The 23913-nt window shown below is 37.4% G+C and overlaps 1 protein-coding gene across 1 annotated transcript; it reads left to right on the top strand.

Annotated features, from left to right (window-relative positions):
* The first annotated feature begins 6928 nt into the window (after positions 1-6928).
* Positions 6929-22997, top strand: LOC148740298 (uncharacterized). The gene is made up of 11 exons (XM_088750478.1): positions 6929-7072; positions 10152-10794; positions 11962-12383; positions 13312-14014; positions 15718-15814; positions 16670-16919; positions 17525-18325; positions 18633-19866; positions 20042-20137; positions 20769-21025; positions 21499-22997. Exons 2-11 carry the CDS (start codon positions 10167-10169, stop codon positions 21787-21789), a joined length of 4779 nt encoding a protein of 1592 aa, XP_088606604.1. The 5' UTR covers positions 6929-7072; positions 10152-10166; the 3' UTR covers positions 21790-22997.
* Positions 22998-23913: the final 916 nt, after the last annotated feature.

Genomic DNA, 23913 nt, shown 5'->3' with positions numbered 1-23913 from the left:
TGTTACTTTACTCAGCACAACGATATCACCCTTTCCGCTTAGTAACGTCTGGTATTTTTTTTAATTTCATGATCCGCCCAGGTGTGAATGCCAAATCCTCATTATCTTGATAGGATTTGTATTACCATTAATTTTTTACTCGTGGCAGAGAGGCATGGTAACCAGTTGATCTAATACACTAGCCTCTTCTCTCCTTTCTGTCCAGCTGTCAAGCGTGTAACCACTTAAAGTACTTCTCACGTGCAGCCTACTATCCTAGAAATAGAGCAGTACAGCGGTCCAGTCCAGCAGTCTAGCGGTCCAGTCCAGCAGTCTAGCGGTCCAGTCCAGCAGTCTAGCGGTCCAGTCCAGCAGTCTAGCGGTCCAGTCCAGCAGTCTAGCGGTCCAGTCCAGCAATCTAGGGATCCAGTCCAGCGGTCCAGTCCAGCAGTCTAGCGATCCCCTACCAGAAGAGAATGCGCTCAGCGATCATCGTGGACGAGTGAGAAGTGATCTTGAAGACCAAAACATCATGGCAAAGAAATTGAAATAAAAATGAAAATAAAATGAATGAAAGAGAAAACTGAATTCATTTATTCGATAGATAGAATCGCTGATTGTGAAGGAGACCATTAGTTAAAAAAAAGCGCTTTTAAGTAAGAGTTCAAGTATTTAGTCTTGCAGTTCAATTTTGAAATTATGTCAATACTTGTATAGACTACGTTACACACGGCCAGCAAACTTTATAAGGTTGAAATTGTAGGAAAGTATCAACAAATTTTCTCTCCTAAATTCGATTTATTGTCACTTAATTTGGGCGATTGAAAGCGATTTCAAGTTTCTGGGATAAAATTCTCATCCGCTGATCATAAATCCAGCAAACTGATCAAAAAATACAAAGAGGAGAGGACGTTCTCGGATAGTAAGTAAAATAAAAAATTGTCATAAGTGCTCCTAGTATCGACAATTTTCGTTAGTGTTGTACTTAACTGATGATGTAATTATGTAATAAAGACGATAAGTAATTTGTTAAGTTGTATATGATATTTTTTTTTGGTTACCACAAAGAAAGGTATATATTATATAGGGGTGTAAAAGAAAGGAGAAATGTATTTGGGGCCTGATTTCATTTAATCATTAACCTTTTATTGTCGTTTCTTCCACAAGCAAGGGATTTATCTCATTCCACTGAATAAATTACCGTTCCCAGACTGGACATCTCACATAACAATCTAACCACCATCCCTGATACTATTGGGGAGATGGTGGAGCTGGAGGGACTGGGGCTGAGTTACAACCAGTTGACTTTGTTGAGTTCAGCTATAAAACAGCTGAAGAAACTCAATCTTTTGTATGTGAGAGGGAATCCTTTTACAGTTGAAGGAATGAGATGTGTTATGGAGCTAAGAAATAAGATTGACAGAGTATATTCATTTGTCCCAGGTGAGTGAAGGAAATTCCTCTTCACATTTATGTTGTGACATGTGAATTTACTAAATTGGTTCCAATGGTTGGGTCTGCTAAATCTGTGAGATGGCAAGCCCTGCGAGCCACAGTGCGAGCCATGCGAGCCATTTTTGCGAGTATTTTTTCTTCGATTGGTCCAGGGTCCAGCCAGGAGGTCGTGGATCATTTCGCGCCTGACTATCACTCAACTGTCACTATAAACCGCCCACCCGCCATTTTGAAAGTGTAGATGATCCTGGGGACGAGTGTAAACGGTACAACCTCGCTCCCAGGGTACTCTCTCTTTGCCTGGAAAATTAATTTTAAATTCAGCTACAAAAGTGTTTAATAATGAAATATTCCCAGAAAAAAATCTTATACTCGCTTTGGTTGCCAGAACTATTGCTGGTGCGTCAAATATGAAAAATGCTCTAAACATCTGTAGATCGTCCCAAATCTTGCATCATAGTAATGGCTGTATGTCCTGAGTTGGACGAATTACTTTCTTCGTTTCATATTTTTGTTATTCAGAGAAAATTTTATCTATTCAAATTGCTCAAGATCTGCAAAAAATAAAAACAATGTGAAAAAAATTAATTAAGGTTCAAGACTTAAGTAAAAAAATTTTCTGAGGAAAAAGTATGGCTCCACCACCCTACCACTACTGAATGGTATCCATTGACTCCTATCATTCAGTGATATCAACGAGGAAAATCATTCAAGAGAAAAGAGAATAGTAGTTCCAGGACAACTCCGTGTATTGGCTTCAAGAATGGTGAGTAAATCACGTAATTTTAACAGCTTCGCACTTTAGGGAATCAGACTTATCAAAATTCTATCAAATAAATATTCTATTCTTAACATTTTGACTGTGGTTCAAATGACTCGCGGGCTCGCAGCTTGGCTCGCAGGGCTCTCCGGCTCACAGGTTTATAAAACTCCTAATGGTTGAATTGCAAGTGGTTATAGTGCTTGTTATGATAATTGCAGGCAGCTGACAACAGTTTCATAATAAAGCCTGAGAAGAATATGAAGTGAATACTGTCACAGTTATACTCGGGGGTGGAAGTGGAATAATTGGATCTCACTTATTCATTACTCCGATCCTGATGAGCTCAACTCATTCTTCGCCACTACAGCAGAGAGAACCTTAGGGAAATCTTCACGGGAATCTGTCGATGACCTATTATATCTGGTAAACTCACTGGATGATGTTAGCGACTCCGTCCCTTTCAAGCTACGCGAGGTAACCCATGTAGAGGTCTTACGTGAAATCAAATTACTAAGCACGGTAGGTTCAACAGGTCCAGTGAAGTTTTTGAAACGAGTTGCGGAGCTGTTAGGAGGTCCCCTCACACATATAATTAACTGCTGTATCAGAAATAGTTATTTCCCTATTGACTGGAAGGTGGCGCAAATCTCACCAATACCAAAGATAGATCAACCAATGGCTAAACATGACTCTCGACCTGTATCCATTCTCCCAGCCCTATCCAAAATCTTTGAAAGGCTGGTAGCCCATCAGACAATTGGATTTATTGAAGAAAGAGCACTTTTTGGTGAAAACATCTCAGGATTTAGAAAGAATCACTCAACGGCCAGAAAATTACTGGAGATTAGAGACGATGTTACACGTGCAATGCGTCGCGGCAAAATAACTCTCATGATTCTTGCAGACTACTCGAAAGCTGTTGACACTGTGAACTTCAAGTCAGTTATTTATAAAATGCACTCAATGGGTCTTTCAAAGGATTTTCTAACCTGGATTACCTCCTATCTTACGGGCAGGCAACAGTATGTAATGATAGATGACAAGTTTTCTCAGCGGTTGGAAACGTACTTCGGCGTCCCTCAAGGATCGATCTTAGGACCGTTAATTTTCAATATCTATGTAGCAGACCTCCAGAAAAAGTTAAGTTGTAAATGCGTTCAATATGGGGATGATACCACGTTGCTTCACCACTCGAAGCCGCATGAAATAGAGGCGTGCATAAAGGATGCTAATCAGGCAATAAGATGCCTGAGCAGTTTCTCTGAATCGTCCAATCTGGCGTTGAATTCAGAAAAAACAAATGGATGCTTCCCTCTACAAGACAATTGGCGCGCGCACACTCTTTAAATGGTTTTTCTGCAGATGTATACTGCGATGACACTTTTGGGAGTTTATCTGGATCAAGAACTAACATGGCAAGAACACATAACGAATCTGTTGTCATCGTGTTACGGTGCTTTAGCAGTACTACGGAAACTAAAAAACTTCGCACCATACCACATAAGAAAACTACTGGTGGAAAGTCTTATACTCTCTAAACTGAATTATTGCAACGTTGTGTTTAGTCCTCTCCCAGAGTACCAGACCAAACGCCTTCAAAGAGTACAGAACACGTGTGCGGGTTTTGTGTTAACTAATCTAGTATAGTTTTTATTATTCACTATTTTATCAATTTTGATTTATTGTAAGTATTATGCATATAGTTAGTTTTTATATTAGTAGCGAAGAGCCACTATGTGGAAGTATACTAATAAAGGTCATTATTATTCCTATCATTTTTTTCGAGGTTATTCATCATTCCGTATTAGAGTTTTTTAGGCAGTTTCTAATTCGCCTTATTGTGAATGGATGATTTCAATTCAATTAAAATATGATTTAAAACCGTCACCGTCATGTTCAATCTAATTACCGTATTTATTTACTTAACTCCAGCCTAAGGTTTATTTAGATATCAGCCTTATAGGCGTGGCATTTATTTTTACATACTGTACACTGAACAAAAATGTACACTAAACATCTACACTATAGGGACTTTAAGCAGTGACGACGGAAAGCTCTTACGATGGCGTTCGACACTTACCTTTTTCCCTAGTCCTATTTACTTTGCGCAAATTATTGGTAGATATCTAAGCATCATGATGTTTGATATTCTTATTTTCGATCATGGGATTGAGTCTTTCGTCTCTATAACGTAACGTAAAAAACACTGGAATTTTAATTGATAACGTATTTAAGATCAAAACAACATAGTTATTCAACAATATAATAGTGCGAGTTCTTGGTAGATTGGGTGGTAAATAGCCGAGAACCACATTTTACTGATTCTTTCCGACGTGGAAATATTGTCACTCAACTTTCTCAAAATTATATTATAAGCTTTTAAAAATAACACAACGAAAGAAATAACTTTGAGATCCTAGAATACTTACACCAATGAATACGTGTGTTGCGTTAAGCAAAGTATTAACTTAACTTAGGTTCAAACGTGTTGCAGTGCGTCCAGATCTCGTATTACAAGCTACACGTCTGTAGAGTCGTCTTTCACAGCTAAATAGTCGATATTGAAATCCCCCAAATGACAATTTCCGATCCCGCTGGCAGTTTCGAGAGTGAGTGAGTCATTTAGTGCATCGAAGAATGTCTCAGAACAGACGTCAGGTGGCCTATATACACAGGCAATAAACAATTTCTTGCACTTGAGTCGATGTACTTCAATCCATAATGTTTCAATATTTTCAGTAGTCAAATCCGTTCTAAGTTTGTAGGGAATCCCATCGCGTACGTAAATTGCCGTGCCGCCGCCTCTTTTAACCGTTGGGTCATTTCTCAGTACTGAATAGCCAGTAATATCTACTTCTGTCAGAATCCTTTATAGATGGGCTAAGGCATGTTTCAGAAAAATTAAAAATGTCGAATTTCTTGTCACTAAATAATAGTCGAACATGATTCATTTTGTGCAAAATGCTTCGCACATTAAGATGAGCTATAATTTTACCTGAAATGTCATATTGGGAATGCCTTGACAGTCTGGGCCTGCTTACGTTGTATGATAGACGCATAGAACTCTGTTGTCATTTCTTCGATTCCATTGTTAACAATCCCAAACATAAGTTATACCATCTTCTGCCATGAAGGAAAAAAATGTAGTTCTAATTTAAGGCGTCAAGAGATATATAATTTGCCACGTTCTCGCATACGTTTTCGACGCTCTTTCTTTTATGCTATGTCCCAGGGTGCGCACAATGGCTCCTAAAGTTTCAAAGAAAGTCGACTTTAATTTTAGATATTCATACCTATTCTTGATTTATTTATTATATTAGGCATTTACATTTATATGATTTTATTTAGCTTTATATTTTAACCAATGTTGGCTGTAAAATACGCAATTCAGTTTTACGACTGCAAACGGTATTACTCACTAAGCGATCTATCTGTCTATCTAAGTTTTGGGCGACAAGTAGGTTTCCACAAACCATCATATTGTTCCTTGTTGATTTCCACTCGTGACAGTTGATTCTCGAACCCGTAGTCCTTTGTTTTATAGCCTGATTCTTGAAGGAAATTTCGATGGTTTCTTATTATGTGTTTTTCTTATCATGCGTACCTTAAGGGAATAAACTTGATTCATGTAAATGAAATAAAGAAAACACTGAAAAGTATAGGATTCGTTTCTGTAGAAATGAGTCGCTAAGACCATTGTAATCATTTTTACCTCTTGAAAACATTGGAAAATGAAAGAAACGATTCTTGGATCTCTCTTCCTTGTCCTGGTGGAGTAATAAAGAGCTTCTCACCCTCTCTCCCTCGGTAATCAGTCAGCTTCCCCAGCCAACAGATCGAGGTAAACAGCCCAGTGGCCTTTCTAAATGGTCGCGGACGTTGAAGGGCACGGGCACCAAAAGGTCTTGCATCAGTAAATACTACTCTACTAAAGCTTCTTAATGACGCTACTGTGCCTAGCATTAAAGGTGGACTATGCAGTAAAACCCACTCGAGTTTTTATCTCTACCATAAAAAAGTATCTAAGATTGCCAAGTAACCGAGCTGATTAAATCACACCCGGGGCTCACACAAGCTTCCTGTAGTGTTTCCAACAAAACTGTTGACTTTAGATACTTTTAATATTTACTCTGTATCGTTATTAATATTTCTTTCAACTCACGCTCATTATTTACATACCCATTTTCGATTTATTCACTATTTAGGTTTTTATTAATTGATAATTTAATTGGTGCAGGTCCACATCAAGACGTAATGTCTTGCCTATCCCTACACCTGCTTTATTATGAATAAACGATGATGATGAAACGATGATGAAGCGGCGTGTCTGGTCGTTTATTCGAAATATAAAGAAATGTATGGGAGAATGTTGAAGAGTCGTAATATCGTAAACTTATATCGACGAATGTCTTTGTTAAGGCTCAAAATAAATGTAAACCTACCTCACTTGCTGTGTATTGTCTTTTCTCTGGTTCAGTCTAACAGTTCCAAACTTTCAGTCACGTTTTCTTGCCATTTTTTCCGCAGAACACACCCAACATCCCTTTGTTGAGGTGAAATGCAAACGATCGGATAAGTTTTTATCACTTTTTAAGATCGATCAGTTTCCATTCATCAAATATTACTTTGATACCTTCTGAAACATCAATTAACTACTTCACTATACTAGTCCGGCGACGTAGCGAAGAGACAAGCACTCCCCCATCCCTTGTAGTAGTCTACCTGGTCGCGTGACATGTGAGAAGCATTGTGATGTAAATCGAACCTAAGTTGTCAGTCAGGGAGTGTCTACTTGTAGCCGAACAGCTAGATTGTTCACAATCTCTCTTTGATTTCGTCATAATTCGCCGCAGTTGTTGTTCACTTTGCTGAGAAGTAAGTATTATGTTCAACACAGTTATGAATTTAGCCCATTTGTGTAAACTGTAGCCTCGCTAGACTCCTGAAACGCGAACAAAGATAATTCAGCTGAGAATTAACTCGGACTCTCCGCCCGATCGAACTGATGTAATATTTCCCCTCAAGTGTTTTTGTCGTCATTTCCCGTAAGATTAATCTAATTCTCTGGTATCTCCAATACTCTTTCTTTCCCTTTGTATTCTAAGTTTGCTGGGTTCTGATCCATTGTTCGTACTTTAACGACGCTCGTCAAATGCAGAGCACTTTCGTCATACGATCTTGCAGGAATCAGTCAATGTTCTGTAACAGACGAGTTCAAGTAGAAACTTCAATTAACAACAAGAGGAAAACAGTGATTTTAAGTTATGATAGCGTTTTTAACGGGATATTATTGGAACTGGAATGCACCAGAGAAACTGTTTCTGATCGTGTTGACGTCAATTAGCTCTAATCGTTATCTGTCTAGTAGTTGTTAAGCATCGATTAGTGTTCACAACAAGTAATGAGAGTGTTTAAACTGATAGCAAAATTTTTCCATGGTTCCCTGGATTGTACTTCATTTTAATTTTAACTGATAGAAGTTAGAAATGTACTCGAAACCGCCAAGGTCTGTTAAGTAGCCAAGTGTAGGCATGATTATATGATCTACAGGCAGTTATGTCACGTATTTGATACTTGCTCGCTTTCTGCTTCGGTAATTGACAAGTGAAAAAGTACAAGTCAAATTCTTAGAAACTTTCGAACTCACTCATTTTTTATTCATTAACAAGCTTTTTTTGTAAGATGTAGAAACTACAGCATACTTGAATGTGCATTTCAAGCCAAAAAATGTGTCATTGAATAAGAATAGCATCTATTGTGTTATGCCTCATTCTTCAAAGCCTCCCGACACATATAAATGATGTGGACGGGTATTCTGAAGTTGCTCCTCAATAAGTTTGATTATTATACTTTGGACATACTATGAAAAACCTGTTTGGTTGAGAGCTTTCAATCAACATACTAAAGTGTGTATACTTGACATGATAAATGAAATATTTCCAGTGAATGTTGAATTTAAAAAACCAGGAAAGATTTATTACTCGACGTTTCGGGGTCATCGTGACTCCATTATCAAGAGACTAGTTTAAAAACATGCAAATAAGGAAAGGTACAAGAATAGCATAAATTAGACTGAACGGCTTAAACAAACACCTTGGCGCGGATGGAATCCGTTTGCACGTTCAGTGTTGGCTTACGCATTTACTTTAGCAAATCCCTGCTGATCAAATGTTGAATTTATTATTTTTTTTTTTATTTAAGTACATTTTTCATTGTTTTCCCCAAAATCACCTAGGCCTAAGGAGGGGATTACAATATTACAAGTTTTATCCAATTTATTCAGGGACACAGACAAACAGACACACAAACAACCCTTCATTGGCAATAACAATGAGTTAAACCTACAAAGCTAGAGGGGTTTATTATTTAAACAATCAAATAATGGTCTCTGAGAAGCCACTAGTATTAATTATCAAACTTTGTACTTTGTGAAAAAAACCACAGTTGACATTGTAATTTACAGACTGAATACCATACAATACGAGTTTAGTTTCCTGGTGCATCACTGCTCAGTGACCATGCTTCACCTAGAATGTTTGTAGCAGAGGTAGAATTAGGACATCACGTTGAGCTCAGTGTACCTTAGAAAAACAAGAAAGAGTATTTCACTAATTCAGAGTCAAAACTGCACTGGGAAATACATCGGTGATGCACAGCTATTAATTTTCAAGAGATGTTCTCAAAGAAAATAGGAACCCAGTCTGAGGTAGGTGTGATCAACAGATGCATGCCATGTAACAGAACAATCATATAACTTAGTGTCAGTATTCAGAAAGAGAATTTACCAGGTTTGATCTCAAAGTGGGAAGAGATACAGAGATTGGGACAACTAGGTCCAGACAATTCTAGCCAGTGATAATGGATGGAAAAAAAAGACTTTTGAAATGTAGAACTCTACAAGGAAATTGAGTGAAGTTTTCTTTTGATTTAAGACAAAAATATGCATATCCACTTGACAGTTTAGGGAATAGCTGAGTCTAATAATGTGGAGCAAGATTCTTGGCTATTTTGTAAAATTGGCTTAATGTATGTAGTTCTCTCCTCATTAACTAAGAGGCTTCCAAGCAAGTTCATCATGTACCTTTGTGAAGCTGGTTCCCATTTTTAGTTATTCTTTAAACATAAACGAAAAATTATTATCAGTTTTCGTTACTTTTTTTAATTAAATTGTTTATTGCATCAACCACATCATTACACGACATAATGTGTACGACAACTGTTGCTGACCTAGATCTCATGCAAGATGTATCATAAATTGAAAATTGTTGTCTCAAAAGCATCTTACTGGGTGACAAACTCTTAAAAAAAAAGAAACCATCTTCTGAGTAATTTTCTGTGTCAATTGCAAATGAAAACAACTTACAGAGGATAAAATGAAATAACAGTTCTGGAAATAGCCACTTGATTTGAATATTTTCAGCTTGGAAATCATTCATGTTTTGGTTTATATTACAACTGTTTAAGGTTATCACATCAAAACATAACCAACCATAGATTTGCACTAATGATTTCTTTCCTGTTAGATATTAACCTTTACAATAAAGGTAATCTTCATGTTGTTTTTAAAGAGTCGGGAGAACTCTGTTTTAAAATTCAAGTATTTTCTTGTTCGTAATAGCCTTGTTGTTAACATGTATAACGCAAGCAGTTGTTTATTTTTGACAAAAAAATTATACAGTGAGAGTAAAGTCAAAATGTCTGACATGAAAATAAATAACTAGAGCTTTTTACAAATAAGCAGTGTTTACTCAGAGTGTTTAAAAGAACACTGAAGGGTGGATGGCTTCCAAAGATTGTACTTAGAGGAATAAAATATAACTCATTACTTTGGTTTAGTAGAAGTTAAATTTAATAAACCTCATTTTTTCCATTTTTGGTTCAATGGTTATAATGCCAAAGCAAGTTAGTTCAAGTTACTCACCTTTAATGACAGCTTTTATTTTTGTTGTGACAGTTTCCCATCAATGAAATGGAATTTCTTTCTAAAGAAGAGTTAAGAGGAAAGATGAGCAGAAAGAGTTTAGATCTCACGGGGGAAAGTTTGCATGAATTGCCTGCAGCTTTGTTTGAATTTACTGAGTTGGAGAAACTTTACCTGTCATGGAATAAACTTACAACAATACCTGAAAATCTCGGAAAGCTAAACAATCTTACGTTACTTCATGTTAGAAGTAACCAGCTGTCCATATTCCCTACAAGTTTGACTCAGCTGAAAAAACTCAGATCGCTGAACATCTCAGAGAACAAACTAACCATCCTCCCTGATGGTATTGGGGAGATGGTGGAGCTGGAGAGACTGGGGCTGAGAGACAACCAGTTGACTGTGTTGAATCCAGCTATAAAACAGCTGAAGAAACTCAGAGTGCTGGACATCTCACGTAACAAACTAACCACCATCCCTGATGCTATTGGGGAGATGGTGGAGCTGGAGGGACTGGTGCTGAGTGACAACCAGTTGACTGTGTTGAGTCCAGCTATAAAACAGCTGAAGAAACTCAATGTTTTGTATGTGAGAGGGAATCCTTTTACAGTTGAAGGAGTGAGAAGTGTTATGGAGCTAAAGGATAAGATTCACAGAGTATATTCAGATGTCCCAGGTGAGTAAAGGAAATTCCTCTGCACATTAATGTTGTGACATGTGCATTATTTACTAAATTGGTTCTAATGGTTGACTTGCAAGTGGTTATGCTGCTTGTTACTGATAATTACAGGCAGCTGACAATAGTTTTATAATAAATCCTGAGAAGACTAATGAAGTAAATGCTGTCACAGTTATACTGTATGATCGAACAAAGGTTGCATCACTTCAGAAATACATGACATTTGTACTGGAAGTTTTAGTTATATTTTGAAAGGTTTATTTTAATGACTTGGCTGACATTGAAAGTTAAGTTGAACTACAGTGTACTATAATTTGATAGGGAATTGAGGAGGGATTAAGTTTATTACAAATCATTTTACAGTAAGGGATTATTGTAAGTTGTAATTTTTGCTTTCTAGTTGATTGGAATTTAAGAAGTTTATTGCAAATTATTTTACAGTTGTAGGAATTGCTGTTGTAATTTTTGCTTTCTGTTTATTTGATTTTAATTTTAAAAGGAAGAATTAAGTTCAAATTATTACAAATCATTTCTCATCCAGGAATATATAGTACTGTAAGTTGTAACTCCATAATTTTTGCTTTATTTTATTGGAAGTTATTAAGAATGTAACAACATTTAGCTTATCATAATGAATTTATGGACTAATATGATTTTAAAACGAGAGTTCAGGTTATTGGGAATAAAACTTTTGTCTTAACTGGTCAGGAGTAATTCTGATAATTGTTACACCATAATTTATGCTGCCCTTGTAATATTTTAGAATCTATCAATTGCTACATTTTGGGAATGTGATTTTTCTTTCTGTTTTCCAAACACCATTTGGCAGAATTGACATCAATTATTGCCTTTGTTTAGTTTGATCAGTCACATTTTAATCAATTTACTCTTAATGTTTCATTTCATTGAGTCAGTTTATAATAGTCATATTGTATGTGTTTACCTAACTCACCGATGCAAAGATTTTTACATGTATATACTAGCATAGTTTCTAACTTTATGCATGAAGGACATGTAATTAAATTGACTTATCAGACCTTTTTCACATTGTGTTTGAAACTTATAAAACAGAAATTGCTTTTCCTTTAGGGTTATTATAATAATTACAACTTCCTCTGATTAGCCTTTTTCCTTTGGCTCAATCATGATGACTTTTTTAATTAGACCATGTGGATAGACAAAGAGCGCAAGGACCAGTGGCACAGTTGGCTTATGAAGAGGCTTTAAAAGATGGATATGTACAAGTTTACCGTGGACGTGTTATACTGGTTGGTCAGGATCGCGCTGGTAAAACCAGTCTGAAGAAGAGTCTTTTAGGCCTTCCATTTGACCCTAAAGAACAGAGTACTGAGGGGATTGAAGTGGATCCTTCAAAGTGTGAAATTGATGTTGACCAAGCTGTCAAGAACTGGCAGTTGACCAAGGAGAGTAAACCAGGACTGGTTGAATGTTCAAAAGATGTAGCAAAGATTGTGGTTGGCAGAATGTGTGGAGCAGATATTTCTCAATTTTTAAAGGAAGAGAGAACCAAAGAAGGAGAACTGAAATTAGAAGATGAAGTTGAAGGTGTTTTCAAGTCAAAGCAGGTTTGAGAGTTTAATAAAAATGCTGAGAATTTTATAAAAGGAGGAAAAGGGAGGAAAGCAGCCGAATTAGCCTTTTGAGAAATATTTGTTTTTAAAGAGAATGAATAGGATTACAACTTGCTATTTTTTAAAATTCTTTTCTTTATTAATATTCTAAATTTCTTATATTTAGAATTGTGTCTGAAACAGTCTGTTTGTTTTGGATGTTTTCACAAAAGTTTAGATGAGACTAAATTTTATTTACACATCAGGTAAAAAAGAACTGCAAGTAATTTTTGTTTAAACATCTTGATCAATGAAGGCATACATGCAAAACTTTTACTACAAAAATGAGGGGCATCTTTTGATTTTTCCATTCTTCAATTGCTTTTCCATTGGTGTCTTCTCTTAACTTAAAGGAAACTTGAGATTTTTTTCTCCAATTATATATAAATTTTTAGTTGTAATTATTTTTTATTCCCTGATATAATGTTTTCATAACTCTTTTTACATTTTGGCTATAAAATCCTTATAGAGGAGCTTTAATGAATGTATGTTATGCTAATGCTTATGTAACTTCAGTCTCAACAAACATTTCTTGGTCTGAGTTGACTATCTCCAGGGTGCGAGGATTTGCTCTTCAATGTCTTATTCTATGCAATTAAGTTTCTCTCTGTCTAAAGGCTCTTACACTTGAGATGTCAGCTTCAGAACTCTCTACAGTAGACAATTTACAACTTCAACTCAGTTGGTAAACCAAGTTATCTTGTTATACCCCCCTCACCAAAGCAGTACAACAGTTTTTTTAGAAACTTGCCCCTTAAAATTATTCTAGACTGAGGTGATCATAATTTTTTACAATTTAGCAGCCTGTTCATAACGTCAAGTTTTGAATACATAATTATATACACTTAAGTGAGCATAATGTTTCATGTAATTCTCCATTCAGGTTGAGGAGGATGAATGTTTCACAGAAATTCTTCCAAACAATGGTATTGAGCATTCTACTGAATGTAAAGATGAAAACGTGCAAGCTGAGCCTGATGTGATGATTGATGTTTCTCAGCCGCCTGATACTGAGGAGCATGTTAATCAGTGGTTGGAGTATGCTCAGGGGAAACCCACTGAAAGTGCTTTATCCACGGAGGAACCCTATGTTACAATGGACGTGTGGGACTTTGCAGGGCAGCACTTGTACTATGCTAGCCATCCTATCTTCCTATCAAAGCGGGCACTATACATATTGGTGCACAATCTCAGCAAGCCTTTGGATAAGCCAGCTGAGCCCTGCATGAGACAAGGGAGAAATGATGTGAAATTGGAAAACCCTAACAATGAAACAAACATGGAAAATTTGCTGTCATGGTTGGCTACAGTACATAGTGTTGCCCTGGCAACCGATGACACAGATGATGATGCACAACAAAAGCTGCCCTACCTCCGCCCCCCAGTGTTCATCGTTGGCACACATGCTGACAAACCAGTTGAAGACATTGCAGCAATAAAGAAACAAATTCAGAAGAGAATTTCTGGTATGGAATATGAGAAGCATGTGGTCAAACCCTTATTCTGCATTGACAACACTCAGAGGCCTAATTTGATGGAAAAATTTATCCAGATGATTGGAATGCAGATAGGAAAAGATAAAACAAGTAAGATATATGATTTCATTTTGTATCCTTGTCGATAGGTTACTTGCAGTAATTGTAGACTTAATAATTGCATAATAGCTTGTCTTTGGATGAATTTCAAGAACACTTGATTTTTAGCAATTTTTGTAACCAAAAGTGCTAGCCCATGTGGCAGATGGTTGACAAGCATTGAGTATACAATAATTATTATCTGAGTTACATTTGTTACATGTTATTCAGCAGCCGTGTCATGCTTCATTATAATTTTAATTGCAATTGGATTGAGACACAGAACATTGTAGTGGGAGTTGTAGAGGGATTAAAAGATATTACCAGATATGGTTGAATGAGGTAGGACTTATAGTGGAAAAAAGTCAGAGGTGTTTTTTTTTATACCTGCACTCTGCTTTAAGCTTTCAGCTACTCTATATTCTGAATATACTGGCAGCACCATATAGATGTAAGACGGCCAAAACGGTCGACGTAAGAACAAAAGATCCGAGGGAAGATTTACAAGTTTATTACACAGCAAATAAATGCAACGGTACAATAAAAAAATGGGAACGAGTGACACTAAACAATAAATAAGAAAACAAAGCTCCAATGAGCTAAATGATGTAACAAGATTAAAATGAATTAGGAGAGAGTACTTAACACTAAAGGATAACCTATAGACAGAAATAATTCAGTAAAGAAAGGAAACAAACAAAGTATTTGAAAACAGGAAATTGTGTGACAGAAACTATCAAAAATAGTGATTGCTACACCAGGCATGAATTCAACAAAGACTACGAGGTAGGCTTAATATTACAACTTGAGCTAATACAGTATAAAACAGTGAAAGGGGAAAATGAAATACTAGTGTAATGAAAACACAGGAATAATAGCAACAATGAATTGGAAGCAGGTAAGCAAAATATTACAGCTGCTAATATGAAAACAATTGTAGTTTATATAGCAGAGAAATAACATGCTGTGTGACAAAGGTCAGAGTAAACAAATAAAATACAGTAGTAAGATAAAAGAAATATGTGGCTAAACTAAGCAAATTCTAACCCAAAAATCACTACAAAAATACAAATGAAAACAACTACATGCTAAGCATAGGGCTCAAACAAACATAAAATACTGAAACATACCAAAAGCTAGTATAGCTTAGAATCTGCTTTAAAGACACTCTCAGGAAGGCAACAAATCAACTGAACTCACTGAGCAAACGGTTGTAACTTATAGTAAAATACAGGAAAAGGTAAAAATAACTTAAAACCAAATTTGGGCTAGGAGCGGTTAATTAAACAGGAATTACCTAAGGGAAATCAGCAGTTAAAGGAATAATACAATTAACACATTACTAACACAATTAACACATTACTAACACAATTAACAGATTACTAACATTACTGACAAATCGCTAAAATTCCATAAAATAAAATACACAGAACAAACATGTTTTAAGTAGGAAATAAGGCTAAGTGACTCTGTCACATAGAGTCCAATTAATTTTTGCTGATGGAGCCATTAATTTCAGAGTATGGAATAATTATAGGGAACAGAAGAGCTAAAATGTAGGGATTTAAAGAGATTGTCATCTTATAGCTAAGTTGTCAGCCGTAAAATCTCTGCAATTATACAAGTCTATGCTATCATACTATTCTCATTGTAGAATGCATGTTTCTGTGTTGCATTATGCTTTGAATTCCTTTTCTAAATAATATATCCTGCAGAGCAAGAAGGAAAAGTAGATGGTATAAATGAATTACAGAACACAATCCTAAAGGTGTTGAAGCAGGAGCCTTATATGGGAGAGAAGATACCAGTGAGGTAAGTAAAAAACACAATTTATTCGGAAAAACCCCAATTCATGCACTTGAAAATCGATTTTTTCCCTTAAATCAGCCGTGATAACATTTTTAAATGGTACACAGTGTATTTAGCATAATTATATGTGCAGGTAAGTACTAAAAAATATCCTTCCACCACTAGACTAAATTGTGGATACATCAAAATTTGCAAAACTATAGATTGTACAAATACACAGCAGTTGCTTCAGTGCAGACAAACAAATTTTAAATTTGTGTCATTATGGCAATGTTATAATTCTAAAAGATAAAAAGATGTGATTGATATTGATTTATGATTTATTTATGATTTATGATTTATTTAGCTTCGCCGACTGGCAGGGACACCGCAACAGCTTGCACCAATTACTGCGGGCCTGGTAAACCCACCCATCGCACCCCAGGGGAGGACATCCATCACACAGTAATCTCGAGCATGGGAAATTAATGTCTCCTACCCCTAACCCTACAGGAGATGGGAACTCCATTTATTCGTCCCTATCTGAGAAGACTAGAATATCTAACCATTTCTTGATGTTATAGAAAGGTAGCAAATTCTTCTGAATTATTTTAAGACCCGGGGGGGCTTGAACCCTCGACCTCCCACACAACAGTCCAGCGCTCTATCCATTGAGCTAACTGGGATTAGTTAGGCACAGTTCTTGGAATTGACTTTGTATGTTGCTAAAAATAATCATGTCTGTTTTAGTTGCAGATAGTATGAGGCAATTCATGTATTAGCACTTGAGGACTTTAAACACTAGCATGCATGTCTGACTGAATTTAAGACCCAATTTTATGCCATATAATACATTGTAGGTATTTTGTTGCTTTCTAGGTGGTTTCTGTTTGAAAAAGTGATTGAAGCTTTGGTGGCTAAACAGATTTACCACAGAAATCTGCAACAACTTGAGCACTATGCAAGGAAAGAGTGTTTCATGGAAGATGCAAAAGAGTTTGACTCCATGGTCAGTTTTTACCATGGCCTGGGGATGATAATCAAGCACCGCAGCACCGTTGTACTAAGGGCTCAGTGGTTGATTGATCTGTTTAAACAGCTGATAACCATACCACCTTTCAATAAACAGGTAGAAAATAAATTTCTGTTTTGAGAAAGGCTACCTTACTTAGAAAATGTTGTTCAACAATTTAGACTAGCAGAAAACTAAGAGTGTGACTCTAAAATCTTTTCAATTGTGGACCACAAATTATTTCAGTCATGTACCTTTTGCAGCTTTTCAGGTCATAACTTGCAAGAGACTTGCATTGATTCGCTAATTGTTTTCAAAGAAGTGAATACTTCTTTTTCCTGCACTAATAGCCCTTTTCCGAATTACTCTTGGCCTCGTTTTCAAAACGAGGCCTTGCGCTCGACCATTCTTGTGAAAATGAGTTTCATTTGCATGTGAATGAAAACTTATCATATGAAAGGATGAGCACCAGGACTCGTTTTGAAAATGAGGCCAAGGGTAATTCGGAAATGGGCTATCGGCCTCTGTGGTGGTGATTAAACAACTAGTATACACCTCTTTTAAGATACAAATTTGCTCGTTAGGGATTTAATTTCCCACCATTTTGATGCATCGATAAAAATAAACCTTTTTTAGTTTTTGTACATGTACGAGGAAAAAATTCAAAGAACATTAAGTGGCCTTTCCTAATGTTGAATTTTTCATTGTTATATATTTTATAGAATTCTCTACATGCTAAGTACTGGCAGGAACTTGAAGGAAGTGGCATCCTCAGCATGGAACATGTTGATCATGTGTTCTCCAGCTTTATTGGACAGGGAATCATCAAAGAAGACATCTTAGACATGATGGAGCGATTTGGTTTGATCGCTAAGTTCTCAGTTTCCCCAACTGATCTGAAGTACTTTGTACCAGCTCAACTGAAGCGTCCTCCTGACAGACTATTTGAAATGAAGCCTTCCTCGACGGATCCGTGTCCATTGTATCTCCTGTTTGTCCATGGCTTTGTTCCTCATGGTCTCTTCCTACAGCTTGTCTCACGATCCATTCGTTGGTGTGCTAAGAAATGGCCCACGCATCAACCCATTCTGTACCAGAATGGAGCATGTTTCATCATTGGGGAAGATATTCATGATTTTGTCCTCATTTGTCAAACAGGATTTGTGAAGGTAATCTTGAGACGAAAGAAACAAACTCATCTGGTTGTAGGACAGAAGACAGCTGAACTAGCAACTGTTATGCGTAAATTTATCGAAGACACCTTACAGAATTTGTCACTAGAACTGCCATACCTGAGGGGTCTGCAGTACAGGCTGTGTGTTGCATGTCCTTACTGCCATCAAGGGACAGAAGAACCACGTCGAGCATGCTCAGACCACATAAAAACCACTTGCACACATGAGAACTGCTTCCATCTCATTGATGCAAATGAAGGCCAAGCAGCTATCTGTACCAGAAAACTTTGGGATGAAGTACGTCCTTTCTGTGGGCTGGAAGAGTGGTTCGTGAAGAGAACGAGCCAGGTATTACCAGTCGTTGTAATTTGTTACCTTCTATGATTAAAATTTTCTATCGCTCTCCTTAATTCTCTTCATTTGAGAATCCTGAATAGATTGTAATCAGCGTGCACGACGTTATCATGGTTAGTTTGCCTCCAATTTCAAAGATAAGTCAGACATTTCTTTTCAAGTTGAAATTATTTTCATAGGTTATACTTCTCGGTCATGCCATGGCAATGAACTTATCATTATAAATGAGTAGGAGCATACCCAAAATTCATGATGCTATAGAAGTGATAGAATCTTATATGACCTCTTCTTTTTCGCCCAGGGGTCGTGGTCTTCAAATGTCACCGCCAAATCACAGGGTGCACTAGCTGGAGTTAATCCAATGAAGTCTGACACGGCACTGAAGGTGACTCTCCTGGGCAGTGAGTGGAGTTCATCAATGGGAGGCTTGTCCACCATAAACAGACAGCTTGCCATTCTGTTGGCCAAACATTCGCAAGTGGACGTCACTCTCCTTGTTCCAGAGTTTGCCTGTTCTGAAGAAGAGAGGAGAATGGCAACGAGTCACGATGTATCCTTGAGAGAGGCACAAAGACGCCCGGGTTATGCCGACCCCCTTGACTGGCTGAGTGCCCCACCGAGAGATCTGGCCATTGATATAGTACTGGGTCATGGAGCAAAGCTTGGTAAACAAGCTCAATTTATTAAAGAATCGCACCACTGCAGGTGGATACAGGTAGTGCACACTGCACCTGAAGAACTTGCGATGCACAAAAACTATTCCAAGGCTAGATCCAAAGGTGAAGAGAAGAATTTAACTGAAGTGGAGTTGTGTAAGTTGGCAGATACTGTTATAGCAGTTGGACCAAAGCTGACAGACGTTTTCTCCGCCCAGCTACGCTCATGTAAGAGTCACGAAGACATCCTTCAACTGACTCCCGGAACTTTCCGTGAATTCTCTGATCTAGAGCAAGCCCCAAAGGAGAGTAAAACATTCAAGGTACTGACGTTTGGCCGTGGTGATCCAGAGGACTTCAGCCTGAAGGGCTACGATATCTCTGCCAGAACAATAGTTGAACTTAAAGACAGATCTTATTGTCTCATCTTCGTGGGTGCACCTGAGGATAAACAGGATGAGGTTGCAAAGAAGTTAGAAAAGAGCGGAATTGATAAAAGCCAGCTGATCGTGAGAACGTTCGTACAGAGTAAAGAGAGATTGAAAGAAATATTTTGTGAAGTTGATCTCTGCATGATGCCTTCTAGAACAGAAGGATTCGGCCTGACAGCACTAGAAGCTTTGTCTGCCGGTCTTCCCATTCTTGTCAGTGGCAACTCGGGATTTGGTGAGGCACTGTGCACTGTACCATCAGGCAAATCATTTGTTGTGGATTCTGAGGACCCTAAGGAGTGGGCAAAGGCAATTGCTGGTGTCCGAGAGAAGGAAAGATCAGACCGACTTCATGAGATTCAGCAACTGAGGAGTTCCTATGAAGAGAAGTTCAGCTGGGAGAAACAGTGTGACATTCTTGTGGAGAAGATGTGGGACATAGTTCACGGTGAGAATATTTTGAATGTCCTTCGAAAAGTGTTTTTGGGGGCGGAGACACCGTATATATTGGGAACTACTCGGCTTTCGGGCTCTTGATAAATTTTGATGGAAAGCGGGAACAACTCCTACAAAAAAAAGGTGTTGAGCCTTAGTAGTGATTTGTTTTTTTTCTCTCTCTGTAGCTTCTAAAAGACGAGACACAAGTTTGAGAACTCGGGTGGGGGAAGTTGTTGACATGTCAACTGAACAAGCAACAAATGATTCATCACTGAATCCAGGTGAGTAACAAAGTATCAATAATACACGGTAATTGACTTCCCCAAAGAACTACAGACAGGTTATAAGACGATCCAGCAGTTGCTCCTTTTCTTAACTTTCAATCTAAGGCCAGCGCTTTGTCAAAATGGTACTTATGATAATATTTTGTGCTAGTGGGACATATTATTATTCACATCTCTGATTTCTTGTGTTAGAATCCAAAGACATTTAGGAACAAAGTGACACTTTTCAGAAGAATAAATGTACAAATAAAATATTCAGCTAAATTCACTATATTTTAGAACGCGGTTTTGTTGAACAACTGCTGAACTTTGTTTGAATTACCGGCCCTACGGTTTTTTTTCCAGTTACACAGATATGTTAGAGTGCAGACCTTGGTGTAAATATTTCTTTACTTCTTTTTCTCTTTTGGTTATTGGTGTGATGGTTCGCACATAAAAAGTCTCTTGCAGTTTATCTCTTCAATGCTCAGTTGTTGGACAAAACATCGGTTGTCTGGTCGTCGAAGGTCTTCTTTTCCTTTTTACCCTCCAAGTTTCTCTTACTAGATTAAGAATTGTTATTTTCCAGCTGACAATTGTTACGCTTCTTTCATGCTGTCAGATTAAAAAAAAATTTTGTCCCTTCTAGGTTCTCTTGACCGAATCATCCGGGAACTCCAGCAGATGCAACTTGACGCAAGCAAAGTCCAGAGCAGAACAGATCTATCATTGGGGCTGAGGACTACTGCATCAGACAAGGGCTTCACGATATCTGACAATCAAGGATCAGGAAATTGCATGTTCTATGCCTTGTCAGAACAACTGGAAATTGTTAAAGGAATCAAAATCCCACCTGGCAGGTTAAGACAAATCTTGGTCCAGTACCTCAGAAGTAACCCCAAACTTGTAAGTTGATGTTAGTATGTCTAACAGAGTTTGTTACTTATTGTTCTTTTTAAGGTTAAGTGTGTATACGGGTCAACACCACCAGAGCCTATCCCAGTGTTTACAGCATAACTTTATTGTTTAAGAAGCCGCACAGTGATGTTGTTTTCAGTTGAAACCATTTGTTACTTAATGTGGCCTCCGAAGTAGTAGCAGACTTTTACGGTTTTAGTCATTTGAATATTTTGGTTTAAAAAATGCCCTCTCCTAAACATCTATCAGATAACACTAAACAGAACTCCAGTTATTCTCTTAATGATGGATCTTTCCTGTTGTTTTTCTGCTGTTTGCGAATCGTTGTTCTACAATAAATGCTAATTAAAGGTTGTCTCGTACCATTCTTAAAAACATTACTCCATGACTCGTACTTCGCGCACTCAAGTTTCTATCAACAATCCTCTTTAAGTTTGTTTCTTGAACTGATTTTCTTACAGCCGGATGGAACAGATCTGTTTCACTTTGTCCATGGACATCAAACGTGGACTGAATACTTAACACACATGGAACAAGATGGCGCTTGGGGTGATCACGTGATTCTGTGTGCCGCAGCAAACTACTATGAAACGTGCATTCGTGTGGTCAGCAGTCTACCCCATAGCAATGATGTAATGATTACGCCATATTGTCCAGTTGACGAAAGCAAAGCACTTGTGCTGGGACTTATTCATGAGGTGTACTATGTCAGTCTTCAACCCGCTCAAGGGACAGCTCATTGCATTAGATAGAGATAGCTTTATCAAGGAGCAAAATCATTGCAGTCCCCGGCCGGCTGAAATGTGACTTACTTTACAATGGAACTAAACGTTATCTATAAATTATGATAAACTACTTAAAAAGAAGAAAACCGTAAAATGTAATCTGGAATAAAACACAAAAGGAGAAGTATCAACGCCAAAATACTAATAATTAAGACTACTACTAATAATGAGAACTGTTCGCCATACTAAGTGTTTTTAAACCTATTGGTCTTCCAAATCGGTAGTTTGAAGTATCTGTTCACGGGTGCAACAAGCGGACCCGTTGCGCGGTGGCAGCACATCATGGAGCTTATGGCTTTGGTTCTTTACAATTTGTTCAGATAGAGTGTTACTCAAGGCCTCCCTGCTCTCGTATAGTGACGTGATATCTAGAGCTACTAGAGCCTCTGCATAGGATACGTCGGGTAGTATTATCCGCAACGCGCGCTTTTACATTCTTTCCATTTCTTTAGCCAGATATTGCGGCAGTTAGTAATTATAGTCTTAGTTTCATGACAGTGTATTTCGTTTAATGTGTACCAAGAATCATAAGTCTCCCTCTTAACTCTTAGATGACAGTAAATTCAGGTTTTAACTTTAACGATTTTTCTCCATTTTCCCATCCATTCTCTTTCTTTGCTGATTTAACATACGTGATGATGTGGGTGGTTTTCATAAATTTCTTTCCAGCACTAACTGACGCTTGATCGCCCGCTTCAGTTTGTAGAATCAAAGAGCATTAGATGCAGTTTAGTCTCCTTTGGTTTCTAATCGAACTGTTGTGTTTGTTGTTTTTACAGGTTAAAAGACAGGCTATCCATTAAGTCATTATACTCGTTCCAGATCTCGGTAAAAAAAAACCCGGCCCAATGAAGATGTGGCTAAACGTTTGCCGTGGGCCTCAAGAAGAAACAAAGTCTTTCAGAGGTTTAAAAGTTTTTCTTTCGGGAGTAATCTTCCTCGATGAATTAAGTAGTTGTCACGGTGTATATAATTCTCTAAAAAGTGAAAAGCATTAAGAAAAGATAATTCTCCGTAAAAGATTTCGTTACTTTACTGAAAGCACCAGAAGAAATGTTTAATTAGAAGGACAGTGAACTTGAAAACACCCAACTTGAACAATTAACGCGGAATATTTTTGTTGGTCATAAGAAGCGATAGAGCATTTCTAAATAAAATTCAAGGTTTAAAGTCAAGTTTGAAATATTTCGTCGGTATAGTAAATATATTTGCCAAGTAGTTTTAGTCCTTGCATACGCTAGAGCGGTTAGTGCTTATAAATTACAGAAATTAAAGAAATATTTCAACAAATATGCTTTTTGTGACACGATTTAGGGGTACAAGCATTTTTTTCCCCAACGCCCTCCTCAATGCAGCTTCGTTAATACTTGCTAACAATTTCTGATCAAAAGAATCCAAGAATATCTACACCTGTTTTTAGATAGCAGCCGTGATCAGAGCCACACCCTTGACTGGGTACGGGGTTCAGGAGAAGAGACAAAATACTTTTCAAACGGAGATCTATCGAATAATGAAGTGATAGTTTTCGACAGCGAAACTCAACAAGCACACCCCTCCCCCCTCATTAATCCTTCTCCTCCCCCCTCATTAATCCCTGTCCTACCTCCTCCCTCCCCCCTCCCATTTCAGTTACAGCGACTCTTTGGCGAACATTTGGTCAAAAAATGTGGGTGAGGAAAGCAACGATCAGGAGGAGAAGATCGATTTTAAATTCAGATTAGTTTAAAAGTCGGAATATCCTTAAGACCTCAAGAACACAGAAATTTCGGAAAACACCTTTATCGAACAAAAATTGATTTGAAAGCAGAAACCTCAAGAATCAAACGCAGCAATGTGTTCCCAAAAGAAAAACTAAAATTGTTTTTTCGCTAAGTAAAACTCCCACAAATTTTTATGGTACAAGGTATGTGTCATTTTCAAGTAATCTGAGGATATTGGAATGGTTTGTAGAAGAAATTGAGCGTGAAAAAAGACCTAATCTCGGTCACCCAAGTCTGGAAGTAGTAAAAGGGAGACCTTCAACAGTAAGTCAAGACCAAAGAAACATAAAGCAGCATACATATTACTTTTTATAGATATTTGTTGCCTTAA

Source organism: Stylophora pistillata, chromosome 2 (assembly GCF_964205215.1).
Source record: "Stylophora pistillata chromosome 2, jaStyPist1.2, whole genome shotgun sequence".
NCBI classification, from domain to species: Eukaryota; Metazoa; Cnidaria; class Anthozoa; order Scleractinia; family Pocilloporidae; genus Stylophora; species Stylophora pistillata.
Note: the sequence above shows the minus strand (reverse complement) of the source record. Positions and strands in the feature narration are given on the sequence as shown.

Coding starts and splice junctions, on each gene's coding strand:
- LOC148740298 (XM_088750478.1), top strand. CDS start 10,167: ATGGAATTTCTTTCTAAAGAAGAGTTAAGAGGAAAGATGAGCAGAAAG. Junction 10,795..11,961: donor AGTATATTCAGATGTCCCAG/GTGAGTAAAGGA, acceptor TTTTTTAATTAG/ACCATGTGGATAGACAAAGA. Junction 18,326..18,632: donor TCGTGAAGAGAACGAGCCAG/GTATTACCAGTC, acceptor TTTTTCGCCCAG/GGGTCGTGGTCTTCAAATGT.